The 24,139-nt window shown below is 43.8% G+C and overlaps 1 protein-coding gene across 1 annotated transcript in view; it reads left to right on the plus strand.

Annotated features, from left to right (window-relative positions):
* Nucleotides 1–24,139, plus strand: part of LOC126259850 (high-affinity choline transporter 1) — a 357,917-nt gene that overhangs the window by 309,654 nt on the left and 24,124 nt on the right. The window contains exons 8-11 of the mRNA XM_049956909.1: nt 1,280–1,409; nt 3,298–3,515; nt 6,273–6,376; nt 9,732–10,004. Of these exons, the coding sequence (XP_049812866.1) occupies nt 1,280–1,409; nt 3,298–3,515; nt 6,273–6,376; nt 9,732–10,004 (725 nt within the window). The remainder of the gene's footprint in view (nt 1–1,279; nt 1,410–3,297; nt 3,516–6,272; nt 6,377–9,731; nt 10,005–24,139) is intronic.

Here is a 24,139-nt window from a genome sequence, read left to right on the forward strand (position 1 = left end):
TACGGATAAAATCAAACTATCATCATCTTCATTATCAAATCATCAAATCGGCGATCGAGGACCCTGTAGATCATGCGCCGACCTCACAATGCTCCTCTGTAGATGGCCTCCTCAAGGGCTACAACCTTAACGTTGGTGGCGAGGTTTGCGTGTCTCAGTGATCCACTGAGCTATGCTGGCGGGAGCTATGCTCCTAGTAGAGTCACTCATGCCAGACATGTCAGTTGATGAGATTCCAGACAAAGAGTAGTCCCCAAAGGGGGCTCCCGCCTTAGGAGTATGTGGGTGGCAACCACATGGGCCCTTTGCTAAGTCTGACATTACTTCCACTTACCTGTGTCAGGCTTCTTCTGTTTTCGTTGCTATCGGCCTCCCTTGGCCAACTCTTATTTTTTCGACCTCAACGGTTTAGGTTTCGAGGCCCGAGGATGTCTTTCACTTTTCTTTTTTATCTCCAACCAAGAGGGCAGGGAAGGCGCTAGAGGCGTGGCGAATCCAGCTTTCCTAAGGGAGTAAACCCTGAAAAGAAATCCTGCCAGCTCAGGGCAGAACAGTGGCAGTCCGACTACTGGGCTAACACTGCGCAGCGCCTGTAACGCGGCCATAAGTCGAAAACGGCTAGGTACACTGGTTTACGAGTTGGCACATGGAAAAGTACACTACCTTCGCAAATATTCGCTTGGAAACTGCTTGCGCAAGGTTCGCTCGGAAAGTGATTTAGATAGTCCCGAGTTCACTTATGGGGTGGTCTGAAACCCCCTAGTCATCGATAAGGCGTGAGATTTGTCTACTGTCCAGGATCTGATAACGACTACTGTTCTTATTTCTTGTGAGTAGTACACGTTTCCTTGAAGACATATTGCGCGGTATGCGTTGATACACCAACAAATTTGGCCGTTTCATTCACAATGTGGCCACGGGGACTTCGAAACACGATAGTTTTTCTCTCTCATTGCATACACATCGACCCATCCCACTGTATTGATTCCATACAACCGACTGTGACATACACCAGTTCACTGGCATGACGTCAGCGGTGTAGTGTCACTTAACAGCTTGGTATCAGTTCTAAACTACGAATATTTACAGCGCACTGAAATGACCAGTGTGATATGTTAAGAAGGTAGCTCATATTCTGCCTAGTGAACTCACTTTTATTGAAGATGTTTGTGTAGGAGAACGTACAGGAACAGTCAGTCTGACAGGCCTTGAGATTTGAAAGCTGTGGCGCTGTGAATGGGGACGCTAGTGGTACAGGTCCGGGCTCGCGCTGTTGCAGGTGTACTTCCAGCGCGTGCTGTCCAGCAAGTCCGCGGGCCGCGCCCAGATGCTGTCATACGTGGCCGCCTTCGGCTGCGTCCTCATGGCCATCCCGCCCGTCATCATCGGCGCCATTGCCAAGGCGACACGTGAGTAACTCGCCTCGTGCAGCTTCTAACATATCATGACTAAAGCGTCACTCTTAGCTCTCAGAACTAATTCGAAGAGTTTAAAAGCAAGACGCGACGCCAAAATATCGGGTGGTTATAGTGAAAGTGCGGCTACTCACGGACGTCCAGTGTGGGCTGTAATTATAGGATGGCAGCGATACTTGATAGATATGGTAATGCGTTGATGCGGAACCGATTTAAACTGGAAAAAAGTTACTTCCAACTGCCTTTATCACTTATTTGACCTATTCTATCAGCGTCCAGTTCCTAATCCATTACATATGGAAACATTCCTATATCACTTCCTTGGATCCACAGCTCTAGTTTTGCACCTTGTACCCAAAATTGACAGTAATTTTCTTCCAGCGTAAATCTGTTCCGTATCAACTTGTTAAAACGTCTACCAAGTTTCGCTGCCATACGATAATTATAGCCTATCCTGGATCTCTGTAAGTAGCTGCACGTTGATTATAACCAGCCGATATATCACAGCGAAGTAAAAAGAGAAAAAAAAATAGTTTTTAATGCAGAATAAAACATTTAGAGCATATCGGGATATAAAAAATGGAGGGACTAAATGACTATCAAGAACCTTGGAGTAAAAGGAAATGGAGCAGTGAACACGTGCACATTACTTCATTACTTCTGCTTTTAGTGCTTAGTTATACCGATTTTTATTGTTTTGCTTGTGCAGTACACCTTTCAACCGAAAAATATGTTTTCAAGTCAGTTCATCAACGTCCCATCACCTTTGATTATTTAAATCGTTTTATAATCATGGTCTTGTGAACTGTAAAGCAGTCTTCACATCAAATAGAATTAATGTCGTAGCGAGATTGAATACTGTAATCCCCAAATCCTCGAAAAATAAGCGAAAAATATACGTATTCAAAAAAGCAGATAAAAATTCACTTGACGCCTTCCTGAGAGACAATCTCCACTCATTCCAAATTAGTAATAGAAGTGTAGACCAGATGTGGCTTAAATTCAAAGAAATAGTACCGGCAGCAATTGAGAGATTTATACCAAAAAATTAACAAATGACAGAGCTGATCCTCCTCGGTACACAAACCGGGTTAGAACACTGTTGCAGAAACAACGAAACAACCATGCCAAATTTAAACAGACGCAAAAGCTCTTTACTCACATAAAGTGTTGAGTGCTATTGACAAGGGATTTAAGATCGATTCCGTATTTATGGATTTCCGGAAGGCTTTTAACACTGTACCACACAAGCGGCTCGTAGTGAAATTGCGTACTTACGGAATATCGTCTTAGTTATGTGACTGGATTTGTGATTTCCTGTCAGAGAGGTCACAGTTCGTAGTAGCTGACGGAAAGTCATCGAGTACAACAGGAGTGATTTCTGGCGTTCCACAAGGTAGTGTTATAGGCCCTTTGCTGTTCTTTATCTATATTAACGATTTGAGAGACAATCTGAGCAGCCGTCTTCGGTTGTTTGCAGATGATGCTTGAGCAAGAGAACGTTCCACCATATATTCACTTTACCTAGGAATGGTGGAAGTATTTCCGTCGGGAAACAGACGGTATTGTTGTTCCATAAATGTTTGTTACTCTGAATTAGTGATCTGGACGCAGTGGAAATAAATATTCGCAAGCCTCAGAGCCAATTTTTGTGGCCTGTGCCGTGAACTTCGAAACAAAAAGGTGGTGCTAAACTATTTTTGATATGTGTGTGTGTGTAATGACTGGGACCTGTGCACAGCGGGCTGTACTTCGTCAGATGGGCTGGCCTGGACGATATACAGGTTTGGCGGTCTGAACCCGCCCGTGCTCGACCCTAGTTTTAAGCTCCTCGTGCAAAGCAGCCACTTCAGCAGATGGCGCACTCACTGATACGTTGCAGCGTGGAATGAGACGGCGTACCATGGGCCTTGGCCGCTGACGGAGGACGAGACGTCGATGATCCTGCCGATGGTGCTGCAGTACCTCACCCCCGACTACGTGTCCTTCTTCGGGCTGGGCGCTGTCTCTGCGGCTGTCATGTCTTCGGCTGACTCCAGCGTACTGTCAGCGTCCTCGATGTTCGCCAGGAATGTTTATAAGCTTATCTTCAGGCAACGTGTACGTATTTCTTTTGAATTAGTTGCATTTACATAGATCTTCCGAATAATTTTTTGTATGAAAGTGACATGGAATGAGTCAGTTTGAAAGATTTATTTACATTTTTTTTCTACTGTTAATGAAGTAATGTTTTTCAGTCCTCTTCATGCAGCTACACTCGAGAAACAAAAATATAACTTACTGCTCGCTTTTGAGCAATCAGTATCTTCTAAGTGGTGTGTTACCGCAGGAAATTCTTCTATGAGCTATTCTGAGTGCTGTTATACAAAATGTGTCAGGAGGTTCTTTCGTTTAATTCCAAAACTAAGAATTTTACGGAGTATAAAAGTAGCTGAACTTAAATGTATCAGCAGCCTCAGTAATATATTTCTTCGAGCTCAAGTATTCATCAGTATGTTCACCCAAAAATTTGAAGCAAGCTTCCTGGCTTACTGGCTGCTGTTCAAGCGCCGTGGCAGTTGTTGGCATGGCTCTCTTCCTAGAACGGAACTGCATATAATGTGTTCCAAAAATTAAGGGACAGTCCTTTCTCCAGAAGCAAGCAGATATTTTTGCTGAAGATATAGGAAGTTACTATGCTTCAACTTTACATGCAATAAGTCCTGCAGCCAACCAGGCAACTTGGAGCCAGGATGAGAGCACTTGCCTCTGCTGAGTTCTTAGCGACTACTGTATCTAAAAAAGTGTTACTTATGAAACTAGCGGTCTTTCTCTTTGGACAATTTTTGGTTTGCTTTTTTTCATCTAGCTCTCACTTCTTTGGTGGAGATTTGCTGATTCATAATAACGTGAAGAGGAGGCGTGGGATGAGACTTGATGAGAGACGTGTCACTGTCAGCTCAAGCAGGGAACTAAAGTCATTGTTAATCGACGCAACGCAAAACAGCTTAAACAATGATTTTACTATGAAGCTGACGAGATCGAAATCTGAACTTAATCTATATATGACAGTCAGCATGTTAGGGGTGCAGGTAAAAATATTCTGATAATTGGTACCTTAATATGTACCCATTTCAGTGTGTTACATCAGTGTGGTGTCTGTATTTGAAGGTGTCTGTTAAGTTCGATGCAATGTTCCTTCGAAAAAGGATGCACGTCTTTTCTCACTTACACATTACTAGTCTCTTCAAAAGATAACTGAGTGTAGTAACAAAATACAACGCCTTAGATACGCCTTTTAATACAAACATCTTGAATTGTTATGTCATCATACTTTTCCTTTCATTCCTGGGACCGATGACCCCGCTGTTTGGTCTCCTGCCTCAAATACACCAACCAGTCAATCAACCTTTGATCCAGCTATGCCCAGAAATTTCACCTCATTCCATTTGCTTTGTAGTCATGCTAATAGTACTGTTTTTTTCTCCAGGGTCTATTTGTTTCTCAACGTGATAAATTTGCGGTGGCCTACCTGTAATTACTAACATCTCATCAGCTTAAGTGAGTTCAGGATTAGATGTAGTTTTTCACCATAAGCAAACAAGACATCTGAAGAAAAAATGATAAACTACAGGAATGATCAAGGCCTGGAATCAAGCCCAACGGCGTGTACAAATAGCTTGAAATGATACATTCCCCTTTATTCTGAAACGCTTGCATAATTACTGTTCATGCTACAGAAAGCATGTAATGCTACAGTTACGCAGATAAGTTTTATGTTTAAATTTCTAAAAAACTTAAAACTTCGTATATTTATAATTCTGTTGTGGATTTAAATCTTTACTTGTATTGACCATCTACTTTTGTGCGGACCCTCAGGGAGCTTCAGTTTAGGAGGGCTCTGAGTAACTGAATGTTAACCTTAGTCCAGCATTCTTTGCGAAACAAGCGCGTAAACTCAATGCAATAGATTTAAAAAGATAACACAGCATTGGTACTGAATTGGCTAAAGCATACTGTAACATTTCCTTTGCGATGTGATCTTTATCGATGACTGATGTTTACAAAACTCATATAACCTCTGTGTAAACTAATTACTCGTTTTATTTTTTTAGACAAATGTGCCCTGTCCAGTTTTTAGGTACTATGTTCGCTGTAGAGCTTCATACATTTAGAAACTAGATTTAAGGGAATTGTGGCTCTCATTTGTACGACATTCGACGTATCTCGATGAAATAGTGGTTTATTTTAATATACTGGACGAATGCGACAGTCAGTGTGAGCAACACCAACCGTTATTTCTTAAAAAAAATGAAATACGTGACTAGCTTCTGTTACGTTCATTGTAAAAACCATCCCTCTCCCATCTTATGTTTCGGAATAATGTAACCTTTAACAATCTCCGTTATTTGTAGCTTGTGATGTTCCGCCCACATTAGAGGATTTATCTTTCACTGCATTGTGTGTAACGAAAAATATGTGCAAACTAGGTTCCTGTGCTCAAACAGTTTCGAAGAATTTTTCGAGTCTGTTTACAGTTGCCTCACTTGGCGATTTTGGCTTCCGGACAAGGGTCAACCACTGAGAAATGAAAGTGAAGCAGTGCGTCTGCTAATTAGACAAAAACCTTGAGCCACTACATTCTTAGAAGAAGGTGGCTCACTAATATAATTTATCACAAAATCCAATTTGCGTTCCGTTGGTATGCGTTTGAAAAATATATTTTCTTCTTGTGAGCTACGCTTACTTTCGGGTTATACTGCAGCAAAATGCATAAATTCTTTTTGGTGTACTTTGAGAGGCCATTGAAAATGAGTCGCCGAAAAAGATCGAACTGGGTGAAAATCGGACGGTCAGCGAGGCTTGCTCGTGTTGCAGGCCTCCGAGATGGAGATCATCTGGGTGATGCGGGTCTCCATACTGGTGGTGGGCGTCCTGTCCACCATCATGGCGCTCACCATTCCCTCCATTTACGGCCTCTGGTAAGTTCATGTAGTACCTCTGCCTCTTTCTTTTCTCTGTCTCCTCTTGCCACCTCTCGGAAAATCTGAAGGTCTGACATCATAAATCGTCTGTCACATGGACAACCCACGTTCCGCCCCCTCTGCCAAGTATTCTCCTTGACGACACTCGAAGAATTACTCCAGGAGAAAGTATGGAATACAGCGGCAAAAACCGGCAGTAATGGCCGGGAATGCGGTGTGCTAACGACGTGTCACCTCAATTCACCATCACCACAACCCTCACTATTGACAGTGCAATTCAAACCCTCAGACTGTAGTTCAAATCACGAAACTTTCTTTACAAGAGAATAAACCCGTCTTAGGAATAAAAGCAAAACTGGGATATCAGCAAGCGACAAGCATCATGAAAAATTCTAATGAAGAATTTAAAATGGCGAAAATTATAACAAGCAGATGACGTTTCGAAACTATTCAAAGTATAATTCAAAAACATGTTACAGAACTGATAAACGGTGTAGACTCAGAATTCAGTCATGAGCACTTGCAGGTGTGCGCAGGTGTGCCAGTTAAGTGTGTTCCAAAAGACATAGGTCAAGGTAGAACATATATCCAGAGGGAATGTTTCTATGAGATGTGGTCGAGCACGTCAGTACAGCAGGACGAGACGAGGAATTCTGCAGGGCCAGCGGAGCGGTCCGGTAACCTAAACAGGGTCCGGCGGCAGTGGCGGTGAGTAGACGGCGATGACGTGATTGAGAGACTTGCCGAAGAGAGGGGCCTTCCCTCAACTCTGTGGCTCGCCAGGTGGCCGACTTACATGGCCGGTGGTCGCGTGGCATAACTTACCGCCTTTTTTTAGACATTAAGTCATTGAACGGTCTGCGACCATGTTCGAGTCAAATAAATTTATTATTGTGTTGATTGCCAATATTTCTTTATTTTTCACTTTTTATAATGCGTTTCACTTTATACCATCACCATACAGTTGTTTATCGTGACAACAAAACTTCAAGAATAGCAATTTTAGTAAGGAAGGACGAAGAACGATTATTACGAGAATTTGTATTTATTACAACTTATGAAGGGAACAGGCTCATTTATTGTAACAACTTATAAGAAAGAACGTGTGAGGTAACATGTGCAATGTGAACCACTGCAACGCAACTCTAAAATTAATTGAACGCATGTGGGTGTCATAATTTATCAAAATGTGTAAATACTATATTAACATTACATTTTACGTTAATGAAAGTTCCTTTTTCCTCCTTACTAAAATTTCTGCACTGTAAGGTTTGGTGTCACGATAAAGAACTGTACCTATAAATTTTGTTACCGTTATTAGTTACACGACTGTATAGGTTCATACGAGTACAGGGTAGTCAGAAAACGTATGGAAGGCTTGTAAGGATGTCTGAGGGCAGTTTCTAGTAAGACGTAAATGTTAAGAAGAAATACGATACACTGCGCCGTTTCCAAGTTATTTAGTATTGAAATCAGCCAATCAGGGCGTCGCGCGTTCGCATTCAAGCGGCCTGCCAGAGGCGGTGTTGCTCAGCGAGTGCTTTGCTTGGTTGACTAAAACTTGAAACTGCGTGTGCGACGCGCTGATTGCCTAACTTTAGTGCTAAATAACTCGGAAACGGCGCAACGCAGCGAATTTTTTCTTGACATTTGTGTTCCAGTACAACCCGCGCCGCAAGATCCCTACAAGAGTATCAAACGTTTTTGACCACCCTTTACATCTATGAACATATCACAAAATATATTGCACTACTGGCCATTAAAATTGCATTAAAATTGCTACCCAGAAGAACCACCTCTGGCCGTAATAACGGCCTTGATACGCCTGGGCGCTTGGATGGCGTGTACAGGTACGCCCATGCAGTTTCAACACGATACCACAGTTCATCAAGAGTAGTGATTGGCGTATTGTGATGAGGCAGTTACTCGGCCACCATTGACCAGACATTTTCAGTTGGTGAGAGATCTCGAGAATGTGCTGGCCAGCGTAGCAGTCGAACATTTTCTGTACTCAGAAAGGCACGTACAGGACCTGCAACATGTGGTCGTGCACTATCCTGCTGAAATGTAGCGTTTCGCAGGGATCGAATGAAGGGTAGAGCCACGGGTCGTAACGCATCTGAAATGTAAAGTCCACTGTTCAAAGTCCCGTCAGTGCGAACAGAGATGACCGAGACGTGTAACCAATGGCACCCCATACCATCACGCCGTGTGATATGCCAGTATGGCGATGACGAATACACGTTTCCAATGTGCGTTCACCGCGATGTCGCCAAACACGGATGCGACCATCATGATGCTGAAAAACAGAACCTGGATTCATCCGAAAAAATGACGTTTTGTCATTCGTGCACCCAGGTTCGTCGTCGAGTACACCATCGCAGACGCTCCTGTCTGTGATGCAGAGTCAAGGGTAACCGCAGCCATGGTCTCCGAGCTGATAGTCCATGCTGCTGCAAACGTCGTCGAACTGTTCGTGCAGATGGTTGTTGTCTTGCAAACGTCCCCATCTGTTTACTCAGGGATCGAGACGTGGCTGCACGATCCGTTGCAGCCATGCGGATAAGATGCCTGTCATCTCGACTGCTAGTGATAGGAGGCCGTTGGGATCCAACACGGCGTTCCGTATTACCCTTCTGAACCCACCGATTCCATATTCTGCTAACAGTCATTGGATCTGGATCAACGCGAGCAGCAATGTCTCGATACGATAAACCGCAATCGCGATAGGCTACAATCCGACCTTTATCAAAGTCGGAAACGTGATGGTACGCATTTCTTCTCCTTACACGAGGCATCACAACAATGTTTTACCAGGCAACGCCGGTCAACTGCTGTTTGTGTATGAGAAATCGGTTAGAAACTCTCCTCATGTCAGCACGTTGTAGGTGTCGCCACCGGCGCCAACCTTGTGTGAATGCCGTGAAAAGCTAATCATTTGCATATCACAGCATCTTCTTTCTGTCGGTTGAATTTCGCGTCTGTAGCACACCTTCGTGGTGTAGCAATTTTAATGGACAGTAGTGTAGTTATCGTATCACCTAAATTATGTAGCATACATAGGAAAAGTTTACAAATTATTTAGGATTAAGAATTTATATGTCACAGAGGTTTCTAATCCGGCGTATGATGTTGTGTTTTACACCGCCTCGTGATTAGATTTTAACACGGTATGTGATGTGAGCCAGTTTGCTTACTGATGGTAAGGAAGAATATTCCATAATAGGTACATGCAATACATCCATATTCGTATAAACGTTTCTTTGGCAATGAAATGACAGTGTGTTTAGTAACAAGTTGTGCAGACCTACTTGCGACGTGCGACTGCAGCTCTGTGGTGTGGCGTGCGCAGGTCCATGTGCTCGGACCTGGTGTACGTGATCCTGTTCCCGCAGCTGCTGATGGTGGTGCACTTCAAGCACCACTGCAACACATACGGCAGCCTCACCGCCTACTTGGTGGCGTTCTTCGTGCGCATCAGCGGCGGTGAGCAGCTGATGGGGCTGCCCGCGGCCATCCACTTCCCCGGCTGGGACGAGGAGAACCAGCGCCAGCTGTTCCCCTTCCGTACCTTCTCCATGCTGCTCTCGCTCATCACGCTCGTCTTCGTCTCCTGGCTCACCAGGCGAGTGCCCACCTATATTCTTCAACAGCTTCACTCGCTGATCAAGATAACAGCCCATAAAATGTTTTCCACCAACCTCACGACTTGCATATTTTGTTTTACTTCCCTCATTTGTGTTGCCATAGTTTCCGTAGTTGCTTCATAAATTATTGAACGTATTTTAAATCTGTGTGTGTAACAACAAGGACGAGCGTCTTTTTATCACGAAAACCGCTTCCTTTATTGACGTAAAAGGTCTGTGTCTACATCTACACATATACTCTGCAAATCGTGCGTGGTGGAGTCTAGCTTAAACCACCATTATTCATTTCCTGTTGCACTCACAAACAGAGCGACGGAAAACAATTAATTATATGGCTCCGCATGGGCCTTTTCGCAATACATACCCGAAATTTACTTTGGCGGCAGGAGAATCGTCCTGCATTCAGCTTCGAATTCTGGTTCTCTGCATTTTCTCAGTGGTTTTCCGCGGAAAGACATTCACTTTCATCCAGGAATTCCCACCAGAGATCAGAAAGCGTCCCGTACTAGTAACGTGTCGACCCCGACATGGTGCAGATCCGAAAGACAGAAACAGTACTGAGGAATGGGTTGCACCTATTTTCTATTCGCGGTCGTGTTTATCGATTAACTACGCTTCACTAAAACTCTCCCAATAAACCGAAGTGAACCGCTCGTCTTTCGCACTACCGTCCTTATGTGGTCGTTCCACTTCATATGGCCCTGCAAGATTATACCTTGACGTTTAACAGACTTGACTGCGTCAACAAGCACACTACTAACGCTGTGTTACTAGCTTGTCTTTCCTGATCTTCCAATTAACTTCCATTTTTCTGCTTTTAGAGAAAGCTGCCATTCATCACACCAACTGCACTGCCAAAACAATCAACTGAAATTTGAATCACTAGAAGTGAGAGAACGTGATGTGCGAGCAACTGAACTAGCCGGAACAAAAGCAGACTAGCATTCGCACCAGAGGGCATTCCTGGCCAAGAGAAGTCTACTAGTATCAAACATAGGCCTTAATTTGAGGAAGAAATTTCTGAAAATGTAAGTTTGTAGCATAGCATTGTATGATAGTGAAACATGGATTGTTGGAAAATCAGAAGAAAAGCGAAGAATTTGAGATGTGTTGGTTCAGATGAATGTTGAAAATTAGGTGGATTGATAAGGTAAGGAATGAGGAGGTTCTGTGCAGAATCGGAGAGCAAAGAAAAAACAATGATAAGAAGAAGGGGCAGGATTATCGGACATCTGTTCAGAAATCAGGGAATGACTTCCGTGGTACTAGAGGAAGTTGTAGAGGGCAAAAACTGTAGAGGAAAAAGAGATTGGAATACATACGGCAAATAATAGAGGACGTAGGTTGGCGTAGGACAGGAACTGGTGGCGGGCCGCATCAAACCAGTCAGAAGACTGATGACTCGGGAAAAAGAGAGAGAGAGAGGAAGGCCACAAAAACAAGATGCAGCTCTGCTTAAAATGTGACAATTTTTTGAAACAAGGAGAATACCACTGTAGAAACTCCTGTTGCATTTCAACAAATCTGCAATAAGATTTCTCATACGATGTGTGTCGATATAGGCCTGTAAACATTTATGGTTGTTTTTAACGAAAGCTGAGAGTCAAAGATGTTTAAAAAATCTTACGTATTACATAAAATTATTTGGTTATTAGAATCAACAAAGATTTACGGAGTGGCTTGCAAAACAGCATTTCGTTTCCTGTTTGCATATAAAAATAACAGTAAAATGGTACTGTATTTGAAGGAGCTTGAAAACAGGATAGTATTCAGATGAAGCAAGGAAGAAAGTTATGTGGCTAGTAAATGCCTAATAAAAGAAGTAAATCATATTATGCTGTCCATAATTCTAATTGCGAGAGTAAGCTGCTGCAACAATATTTGCCTCAAAGGTTGTGGAAGTAATCCCAATGATGTGTTCTATGGATAAATCAACAGTCATACAAAATGCATCTCTGACCAACGAAAAACTGGAAAAGTTTAATATAGGAACCCATTCAAAGTTAGATATGAGCATGTACTATACGAAAATCTATAGGTACAGGCATATGGGCATAAAGCTTAATGATATTTGTTTTAAAAATAGAATTAAATTAAGAAAAATTATCAATGATTACAAACTGTAAAGCCTGTGAAAGTATTAGTGCATAAAAACGTTAGACTATACAAGAGTATAGGCAAACATATTACGTAATATCCAAAACAGTTTAGTAAACACTATCTCGATAGTACCTACTTACGTGTATACATATCAGTTCATGACATATTCGGTACACACGACGGTACGTCCAGATTCGTGTAGGGTAGAATTCAGCTTATGTACACTGTTCGGTATGTCAGTGAATGCCTCTCACAATCATTCAAGCCTACCCTTTGCGCGCATTGCCACTTCATGGCAAGCAGGTTCGTCAGCTCCAGAAGCAGCCTGCTGAAACAGCGCCCATCACAGTGACGACAATCGACAATTCACTGAGAATTACCATCGTAGTGATCTCCGGCAGTTAATAAACACACTACGGATGTGCTGGTATCGCAGCAGAACTTTGAATTCGATGGTCAATAGAAAAAAGGAAAAAAAACACAGCTGACAGGTCTTCATTCTGCATAATAAAATATGTAACAAGTATTGTCCCCAGTATCATGCATAACGGAAGCATAAAAGCTAAAAATGTCTTAGTGTCCCCACTCAGTATTCTCCTAATAACTGATTAATATGAACTGTTGCGTATTAGCCTATCAGTTCACAACTTAATGATTCGATAATTCTGAATCAGTTATGTTTCGCATCATCACACTTTGGGGTAAAAGAGACAGAGAATCTCGTATCAAATACATTATTACTTCATCGTTAAAGAAGCTAATATTGTATAAATATGAAGAAATTAACAGTTTTTCAATATTGGACACATGTAAATAAAAGCAAAGCAGATTTAGCAGATTAGAAAGTGACACCACAGTCTAATAAGTAGGCCCACTACAGTCGCGACACGCTCTGCTGAAAAAGCTACCGTCGGCAGCTGTAGCGTCATTAGCGCTCCGAGCGATAAGATAGCAAACAGTGACATGGTTCTTAAGGATAATATTTGTTTTTGACTATTTTTCCATTTAATTAATGAAATAGTTATAATATTTTTACGTTCTCATTAGTAAATTACCAATAGATAATTTTAAAACAGCCGAATCTCAATGATTCAGTGATGTAAGCTACAACTTATTCATGAAGAAATTCTTTACAACTTGTGTAAAACTGAAGCTTATTCCGCTGACAGGAACTGAATATAAACATATATATCATGAACGAGAAACATATACAGTATATCTGTGGTTTTGCTTCAAAAGCAAATGTGCTGAAGAGTCTTACCGTTTCTGCCTCATACAAGTATGTAGCAACAAGTGTGGAACTGGTTTCTCCTGTGCTGGCAGACATTGTTATTGCTTTTGGCTTTGCATTATTATGTTTGTGTGGTTTTCCCTTCAACATGAGTTGTGGTGGATTATCTGGTGCGTTAAATGATGTAGTTGTTGCATTCCGTGCAAGTCTGCCCTTGTTCCACATTCACTGATTTGACTGGAAGTGAACTGAAAATACACTTCACACTGTTCACTAGGTAGCATATGCGACGTCTTTCTGTAAAAGCTCGTGTCTTCTGCAGTTTATTCACCATTCTTTATTTTCAAAGAAAACGACATTCTTCGGAAAGTACCCGTAGGTTACAAGAGAATCCCGTCGTGTAATGTACCGGTCCATACTCCCCACCGTGCATATGAAAGTAAAGCGAGACAAACACGGTGTCATGTTTTAGTTATTGTCGATTTTTGCGGCGCTCCTTACGCTCCCTGTTGTAAAAAATAAATATAAACGATACTATTCACACTCATCCGATGTCGTATTCAGAAGCGTAGATTGCTGGCCGCTTGATGCGCTGCAATAACAGTGGGTAACGATAAAGAATGTCGCGAGTGTTTTGTTGGAGTGTAGTGAAATTTAACTATAAAATCGATTTGCAGGTTATAAAAACAAAAACGATGTAGGTAAAGAGGAACTGGAATCCTTACGTTAACAGTAGAGATGTTGGAATACGGGGAAGTAGCACAGATTATTAGGACAACAACAGAAGACCAAGTTATTCCTTCTACCGACTGAGATGTACGTGATCGCTGGAAATCACTAAGATGTGACGTAATAAGATTGCTACATAAAGCCACAACGATGACGTATTGGCAGTTCAGAGCATTCCCAGGGATGGTAGAAAAAGTATAAAGGAGAATAAGTGACAACGACCAGTGTGTTTGAATCATTTCCTCAGCCACTGTAAACGTCTCGTCACAGCGAGATAACGTTGTGTGCAGGTTTGGTGACAATTATTGCAGGGTGAGAAGCCTGCAGCTGACGCATCGGTGGTGGAGGTCCGCTCTCGCTAGTCGTGAGCCAGGCCTGGGAGAGGTGCGGACTCAGCACCGCCTGGCCGCGTACAAAGGCGCCCAATCTGGCCATCTGCGTGAGGGCCCCTCCACAGCCAGACTCGCGACTAGGCCTCTCCCCCTCCCGCCCTTCACTCCCTTTCAATAGCCACCCCCGCCACCAAAATGTCTGCCTGCTCCTTCACAGCTCACCGCCACCTCCGTTTATTGGAAATGTCCTCCGTTCTCCGCGTCACGCGTCTAATACTCGTCTTTACACCGCGCGTTAAAAGAGAAATGGAGCAGTGGGTCAGCGGAAAAACGACATAATTCGACGACGGTCGTTACCTACTGACTGGAAAACCAAGAGAGAGAGTTAATTTTATAATCGTTAATTGAGGAAATTGTTTTTAAGAATCAAGGCATGAAACGTCTATGCCTGAAGTACCATACGAGTATGATTTCCTAGCAGTCTATGTGTGTCAGTCGGTATTGTAGTCGTCTCGGCCGAGTTCCGTGTTTACATTTTGTTCGCTCTTCACCTAATCCTCCTAAATGGGTTGTGAGCGGAGCCAAAGCCTCAGGATTGTAGGGAGAGTAGCTTTCTCACGACGACCGTTCCCAACATCCATAGTAGAGAAACTAAAAGTCCCCCCAGGAAGCAGCAGCGCACAAAAACTTCATTTGCTCGGCCAGGAAATGTCCGATAAAAATGGTAATATTTTGCTGCTGATTCCGACTGGCTGGAGGACCTGATTGTTAAATAATTTCGTGGAGATGTTTTGGCGCTGCCGAAATCGAGGACTCTCCTGGCGACCCCCGTAAGGTGTAGAAGTCGTGCGCCCTCTCCGGCGGAGAAACTTTAGAAGTTAGGAGAAGGGGATGCTGATCAACCGAGTAATCTGTGAGCATCTGAAAGTGGGCTCCCGCAAGCGAACGTGGATTTCGGGTCGAATTATCTATTTTTTTTTCTCTCTGAAGTTCAGTAGGCGAAGACTTGAAATTAGGTTGTGGAGGCAAGTAACTAGCTGAACCGTGGTGTGTAATGAACGAGACTGATTTGGCAACCATTTTGCTGAAACTAATAAACTATATTCGTTTCGATGGAAATTTGGGTGCAGCGTTTTTTGTGTGACTTACCACTGACTTTAAATAATATTTCCCCTGCGTTGTCGTAGCGAACCTTGGCAGGAGAGGCTAGGAACAAGATGCACGTATTCCAATTCAGTAATCGGAAAGTATTTCGTTTGCTACATGGCATTAATTATTGACTTTGGAATAGTGAGAAATTTGACCCTGTTGGTGAGTTGTTTGTTTGATTCGGGAGAGGAGACCAAACAGGCAGGTCATCGGTCCCATCTGATTAGGGAAGGATGGGGAAGGAAGTCGGCCAAGCCATTTCAAAGGAATCATCCCGACATTTGCCTGAAGCGATTTAGCGAATCACGGAAAACCTAAATCAGGATGACTTGACGCGGACGCGGGTTTGAACTGTCGTCCTCCAGAATGCGAGTTAAGTGTGCTAACCACTGCGCCATCTCGCTCAATTTTAACCCTGTCTCCAGGGTCAAAGCGAGACGGATGACCCTTGTTTTAACTTATTTCACATGTGTAGGATTACAGATAATTAATCTAGGTCTGTCCAATTAAATCCGAGAAGAAGTACGTCGTGTAGTTAGTCTCGGAAGCCACACATCGCCGAGAGTGCGTGGATTCAGGGCAATACCACCAGTGGGACTTGACGCGATAACACGGAAATTCCAAAGTACGGACGACAGGAACATTTCAAGCAAATACAGCGTTTTTAGCAGTCACCATTAGAAAGAACATTTTAAGAGCGAAAACGTTATTAGACTAGTTGTAACCAATCATACAAACAAACTGTTCCGTTGAGCGTACACTACATACGATCCGGCAACCCCGGTGAGAATACCGCAGTTTATTCTGCAGGGAAATCTTACAAATACCACATGCCGTACAAGCACAGTCAAGGCGCACTTCACATTTCAACTGAAGTGAACGTTTAATGTCTCTGTGTATACCAACTGCTCATATACCAGAATATTAAAGCTCACCTTTAAGTGCACGCCATGAATCATAGTTCAACTCTAAATAATGTTTGATGAATATACTATACTTCATTCTTTCACTCTGACTATCTACCGTGTATCTTTGTTTCTAACATAACCAATGTATTGGAGAGATCGAAGCTTCGACGGAAACAGTAATAGCCCAATGATCTGCTTGTCTTGTTAGGCCCCAAGTTAATATGAAGTCCATATGAAGTTGCCACTATGTTGATCAGATACGACAGAGTGACTTGGAGGAAGAATGCAAAACCCAAAAATGCAAAGTCACACCGGGACTTTGATGCTGTTCGTTCCACATAAAGTTAATCGAAAATGGAATTAAGAAAATAAAAGTAAAGGATCATAAATGGCGTTACATTTTAGCGTAGAAGAAACCACTGATAGAATTACTGATGACGCTTCTCCTGTGTGAAACTAAGGAAATACTACAGGACTTGTCGAATGGAATAAGTAGACTTCTGTTCACAAAATGTGGAGTCAGAACAAACTAAACTAAGACAAAACTTTAGAGTTAGAGGAGGAAAGAGAGTAGCGACAAACTTAAAATAAAAATTTAGGACTTAATAGTAGGCAAAGTTAAGGAATTTTGCTAGACGGAAGTCAAATTTCACGTGATGGGCGCAGAAAAGAGAACACAAGAAGAATGATTATGCAAAGAAAAAGTGCATTCAGCACCAAAAGAATGCTTCTAGTGTCGAAGCCAGGCATTAACTTGATAAAAAAATTTAAGAGGATATACGTCTGGAGCACAGTATTGGATGGAAGTAAATCATGAACCATGAAAACAGGAAAAGAAGATACTCATTGCGTTGGAGATGTAGTGCTACAGAAGGATGCAGACAATTTGGTGGAACGATAAGAAATTAGGATGTTTCTTTGCAGAATCGGCGAGGAAAGAAATGTGTGGGAAGCTGTAGTTAGAAGAGACAGCACGATCGGATGTGTATCAAGAACAAAGAATAATTGACACTGCACTAGATCGAGGGCAAGAATTGTAGGGAAAGAAAAATATTGGGCTACGTGCTTACAAAATTAAATCACTGTGCTGTGCAGCATATAGTTCAGGAGCTATGACATCATAAATATTTTGAAGCGCAAAAAAAAAAAAAAAAAAAAAAAAAAAAACAGCTTGCGTATAAACGGAGAACAAATTACCTAGTATTTGATAATGAAATCAATAAGCGTCTTCTCGCTTACGCCCTTAACTCAAATATACAATGAAGCGCCAAAGAAATTGGTATAGGCACGTTTATTCAAATACAGAGATATGTAAACAGACAGAATAAGGAGCTGCGGTCGGCAACACCTATATAAGACAAGAGTCTGGCGCAGTTGTTAGATCGGTTACAGCCGCTACAATTGCAAGTTATCAAGATTTAAGTGAGTTTGAACGTGGTTTTATAGTCAAAGCACGAGCGATGGTAGACCGCATCCTCGATGTAGCTATTAGTTGGGATTTTCCCTTACGACCATTTCACGAGTGTACCGTGAACATCAGGAATTCGGTAAAACATCAAATCTCAGACATCGCTGCGGCCGGAAGAAAGATCCTGCAAGAACGGGACCAACGATGACTGAAGAGAATCGTGCAACTGACAGAAGTGCAAACCTTCCGCAAATTGCTGCAGATTTCAATGCCGCGCCATCAACAAGTGTCGGCCTGAAAACCAGTCAACGAAACATCATCGATGTTGGAACGTGCAAAGGTGAAATGTGATCGGTCCTGCGGCCGCATCCCCTCAATGAGGTTGTCAATGCTCTGTGGTTCCGGGATACGCATGTCTAATGCGTCGACAGTGATGCGTACTCGGTCAAGATAGTGTCCCAAGTTTTCCTGCTGCGCCTGAACTTTCCAATTATATTCTTGCTCTAAATGAACGCGCATACGCGCTGACAGTTTTTGCTTGATCACGCGTTGCCTAAGCTGCCCTAACGACCTACGTTCCTGCAAGACTTCCACCCAAAGTATACTCAACTCACCTTTAGTTACAGGATAAAGTAAGGCTAGCGAAACGGCGTGACGTATCTGTAAGGAATCCGCATGAACCTGAAGGTGTACAAGCAACCACAACACCTGCCGAACTTATAGAATCCAAGGACAGTTCCTTAATAGCCTTAATAAGCAACAATATCGGGTGACGCAAACGAGCAAATTGATCAGTTAAACTAACTGGTGCAGACTGTTCAGTCAAAGGTTGTACCTCGGCTTCTGAGCCAGACCCATAACCTCCCCCCTCTAAACCAACAGCCAGCAGGCGAATCTGCAACGAGCATACTTTATCACATAGTTTCTGATGAAGACAGGTATCCAATCCCATAGGATTAACGATTATTATATCAGACAAATAGTTACTGTAATGCGCCAAAAGTGCCTGAAGTCGAAACACCTCTCGCTGGTTAGGTTCAGACGATCCTAAAAGTTCTACTGTTTGTGTTAGTTCCTGAGCTGCTACTGAGACACGGGAAAGGCACTCACCAAGAGCAGCGAAAAGTTCCGGAGGGAAGGTAATTGATGTTAGTATTGCAGCACGCAGACGGACGGCAAGATCAGACACTCCTCCTTCGGTAGATAGTCCTGTGATTTGGAGTTCGTATATCAAATGTTCCTTGCGTAAATGAGCAATGCAGAGAACGGCGAGTGCATTAACCGTGACCATGGTAACTGCAAAACACAATAGAATTAGTATAGATGACGATATTCAAGGTTACTATCGATATCACAAACCATCAACAACAAAAGCTATGTATGTACTCCCCCCCCCCCCTCCCGTTTAAAGGAATCAAAGGCTCTGCTACCATTTGGAACGTGCTATTTGCGCCCAGCAGCAGGGCCGTAATCACCAAACATTTATAGCTTGTATTAAACAATGCTTATTACCTTGCACAATTTAAATACAATGAAACAGATAAATTTAAGAACCCCACCGGACTTGGGTAATTCCAGGAGGACAGTGCGACATTGGCTCCAGAACTGCTACAGAGTGACTCCAGGAACACTTTTCTGAGTTTAAACACTTCTACTGGCCACCAAACTCCTCAGACATGAACGTTATTGAGCATATGTAGAATGCTTTTCAGCGTGCTGTTCAGAAAAGATCTCCACCCCCTCCTACTCGTATGATTTATTAACAGCCCTCCAGTACTACTTCAGACATTAGTCGAGTCCATGCCACGTCGTATTGCAGCACTTCTGCGTGCTCGCGGGGGCAGTACACGATTAGTCAGATGTACCAGTTTCTTTGGCTCTTCAGTGTATAAACACTAACTTTCTTTAAAAGTAATCAGACAGTTGAAGCTGTTTACACAGGGAGTTCGATGATCTGAGTAATCGGGGGTGGAGGCTTTGCGGGTATCCTACTAATTAATTTACGTTATTTCTTTTCAAAGAGAAGAGGCAAGCTGCAGTCTCTCTTATCCATTTCGGAAAGGATAGGAGATCGTAATCGACCGATTGAAACCAGTGTGATGACACAAAAAGGTGACCTAGTGATTTTTCTTGGTCGAGTAGCTGTACACGGAACATAGATTGAGCTGGGGATGACGGCAGGCGCACAGACCGCCGGAGGGTGTGCGGCTGCCCCAGCCAACCCGGGGACCGAAGCCCCTGCCGTCCACCAGGACGCAGCCCGCTGCACTCTGACCTTTCTAGCCGAGTGCCCGGGCGCGAGCCGGGCTGTGAGCTACATAGATCTCCCGCTGGGCGCGGTGCTTGCTTCACCGTCCTCTGCAGGCTCTTCTTTAATCGGAAGTCTAAAAAAACTGCAGATGAGAGCAAAGCATTCCACTTTCATTCAGACGCTACAGGAGAACTTAATTAGCGCGAAGACTAATAGTTTAGAAAAGTGGTCGTCAAACTTTTAGTCTCAAGTGGCAAGCCGACATTTGACATCGACGATTCTTCCGAATTTATGATTTATACAAGGCTTGGCCAAAAATGAAAGTGAGCGATGTGTGGACTCCATATGGTCAAGCGTTTAGAGAAAAGTAGCATTCATGGCACGGTCGGGTGAAACGTGAACTTTTTATGTTTGCGTAGTTACTAGGAGATTTTGGCACACCGGAATGGTTAGAAGACGGAAATCGAAGGGTGTCCGGGTCTAGTCCATATACGCAAACTTTTTCAGTTTAAGTAATGCTCAATGTATTGTATTTACTTATATTTTCATAAAAGTGTCTGCCTTCTTAGCTGAGTGGCAATCCCCTCCAACTGTCCTGTAGTGGACCCAGGTTCGATTCCCGGTCGGGTCTGAGTGTAAGGAAAATTTGGGATTGAAAATACACTCCTGGAAATGGAAAAAAGAACACATTGACACCGGTGTGTCAGACCCACCATACTTGCTCCGGACACTGCGAGAGGGCTGTACAAGCAATGATCACACGCACGGCACAGCGGACACACCAGGAACCGCGGTGTTGGCCGTCGAATGGCGCTAGCTGCGCAGCATTTGTGCACCGCCGCCGTCAGTGTCAGCCAGTTTGCCGTGGCATACGGAGCTCCATCGCAGTCTTTAACACTGGTAGCATGCCGCGACAGCGTGGACGTGAACCGTATGTGCAGTTGACGGACTTTGAGCGAGGGCGTATAGTGGGCATGCGGGACGCCGGGTGGACGTACCGCCGAATTGCTCAACACGTGGGGCGTGAGGTCTCCACAGTACATCGATGTTGTCGCCAGTGGTCGGCGGAAGGTGCACGTGCCCGTCGACCTGGGACCGGACCGCAGCGACGCACGGATGCACGCCAAGACCGTAGGATCCTACGCAGTGCCGTAGGGGACCGCACCGCCACTTCCCAGCACATTAGGGACACTGTTGCTCCTGGGGTATCGGCGAGGACCATTCGCAACCGTCTCCATGAAGGTGGGCTACGGTCCCGCACACCGTTAGGCCGTCTTCCGCTCACGCCCCAACATCGTGCAGCCCGCCTCCAGTGGTGTCGCGACAGGCGTGAATGGAGGGACGAATGGAGACGTGTCGTCTTCAGCGATGAGAGTCGCTTCTGCCTTGGTGCCAATGATGGTCGTATGCGTGTTTGGCGCCGTGCAGGTGAGCGCCACAATCAGGACTGCATACGACCGAGGCACACAGGGCCAACACCCGGCATCATGGTGTGGGGAGCGATCTCCTACACTGGCCGTACACCACTGGTGATCGTCGAGGGGACACTGAATAGTGCACGGTACATCCAAGCCGTCATCGAACCCATCGTTCTACCATTCCTAGACCGGCAAGGGAACTTGCTGTTCCAACAGGACAATGCACGTCCGCATGTATCCCGTGCCACCCAACGTGCTCTAGAAGGTGTAAGTCAACTACCCTGGCCAGCAAGATCTCCGGATCTGTCCCCCATTGAGCATGTTTGGGACTGGATGAAGCGTCGTCTCACGCGGTCTGCACGTCCAGCACGAACGCTGGTCCAACTGAGGCGCCAGGTGGAAATGGCATGGCAAGCCGTTCCACAGGACTACATCCAGCATCTCTACGATCGTCTCCATGGGAGAATAGCAGCCTGCATTGCTGCGAAAGGTGGATATACACTGTACTAGTGCCGACATTGTGCATGCTCTGTTGCCTGTGTCTATGTGCCTGTGGTTCTGTCAGTGTGATCATGTGATGTATCTGACCCCAGAAATGTGTCAATAAAGTTTCCCCTTCCTGGGACAATGAATTCACGGTGTTCTTATTTCAATTTCCAGGAGTGTAGATTTCTAGGAAATGATCGTAAGCCGTACACAAGAACGTCGTAAATTAGACATATTTATTGTTTTACAGCTGACGATTTACACTTGCTGGGATGTTATTTATCGTAAAGAAGTATCGGAAAGAAGTAATTATCTCTGCATGCTGCACACGTGATAAACACCGTGTCTTTGCAGTTAAATGGTTCTTTTAAAATTTCTATAGAAAGACAAAATTTTGTTATATTCATTAAAGGTTCTGTCTCATTCCACAGTCTGGCAGAGAATCACGGTTAAGTCATCATGTCGAAAAATATTAACGAGGATAGCTCGTGATATACAGTGGAATGTATTTTGATGTAATCTCCTCGAGATGTGATTTATTTTTCTCTCTCGGTGACCTCGCGCCGGAGGTTCGAGTCCTCCCTCGAGCATGGGTGTGTGTGTTGTTCTTATCATAATTTAGTTTAAGTTAGTTTAAGTAGTGTGTAAGACTAGGGGCCCATGACCTCAACAGTTTGGTCCCTTAGGATGTGACACACATTTAAACATTTTCTCTCGGTGAGATACGGGCAGGTTCGAATCTTACTGATGAAATTCTTCACCTGACGACGTAAAATAGCCATCGCACCTTACTCCAGCGGATTGCATTACTACTGACTATAATACTGTTCGATGACAATCCTTCTTCATCTTGATACATCTCGTCGTATAACTGTGAATGATAGCCCTTTCCACGAGTCAGTCCACAGGAGAAACTTGTTCTCGTGTCGGTATGGCTTTATTACATAAATAAAAATATTTTATATAAGACTATGTTTTCCAGAATTTGACGAAGTATTAACGAGAATCCTACATTTTGCCTTTGCCTTTGCTTTTCATGCGTACAATATACATATTATTACCTCGGTTTATTTGCAGTGCAAGGAAGGTGAATCTGAAAACAACAAAAAAAAAGGCAAAAATTTGTTTCCACATACCGGTGAGCCTCCGATTATCGATCTGTACTCCTTCCGCTGCGCCAGCCTCTGCCTGGAAGCTACGCTAACATAAATGGCTCATACGCCGTCCGACTCGCTCCTAAAATGCTGTCTTTTTCTAAACGCTCTGTCATCTGAAGCTCTCCCTTTCATTTATGTTCAAGCGCTGTATATACCATAAATTCGGACGAAATCGGTGAGGACGACTACATGCGGTCCCCCTGTCAGAGCGACAGACCGGCATGCTGAGTAGCCAGCCATGGCGCGCTGCCCGGCGGGCGCGGCGCGTCATCGTGGGCGGGCACGCACGGTGGACCGCGACCAGCTGCGTAGCCGGGTTGGCCAGTGCGCGTGCGGGCGACTGAACAGTGAGGGGTGGGTGGTTATCGCTGAAACGACATGTTTTCGTTTCTTCAGTGGCAAGTTAATCGGACTGTTAAAACCGAGAAAAAAACCGGTTTCTGAAATAACCGATTCTTCGGTTTTTTTATTCCAGTTATTTCTTATAATAAACGTAAGAATCGAAGACTGAAAAATTTTGTCTCCCTCAGTTTCAAAATATGCAGGATCAAAATATTAATTTATATACGCAAATAGAAGAAATCATAGTTCGTCCGCCGCTGATTTTCTCGAAAAGTGGTAAGTGGCTGACTAGAACGAAAACCACCCGTATTCTCCTATTGATTCTAATTTTCTGAAACTCTGCTCGAAAACTATGTTGTAGTCGACGATCACGCCACTGCTTTTACATAACGAATATTCAGTGATAAAGAGGAAAACTGAGGCCGCAGAACTCTATTCTCGTTTGTCCGTTTTCCAGTGCTCCATCAGATAAAGCTATATTATGCAGGTATAGGTAGCAGATGTGCTGTTTTCTGTTGTTATTGTAAACTATGAATGAACTGGTAAGTTTTAAGTTTTCTCCTCATATGACGTCGCGTTTCTGTTGTGGCTCCTGCCGTTTA

Source organism: Schistocerca nitens, chromosome 1 (assembly GCF_023898315.1).
Source record: "Schistocerca nitens isolate TAMUIC-IGC-003100 chromosome 1, iqSchNite1.1, whole genome shotgun sequence".
In the NCBI taxonomy this organism is placed as follows: domain Eukaryota; kingdom Metazoa; phylum Arthropoda; class Insecta; order Orthoptera; family Acrididae; genus Schistocerca; species Schistocerca nitens.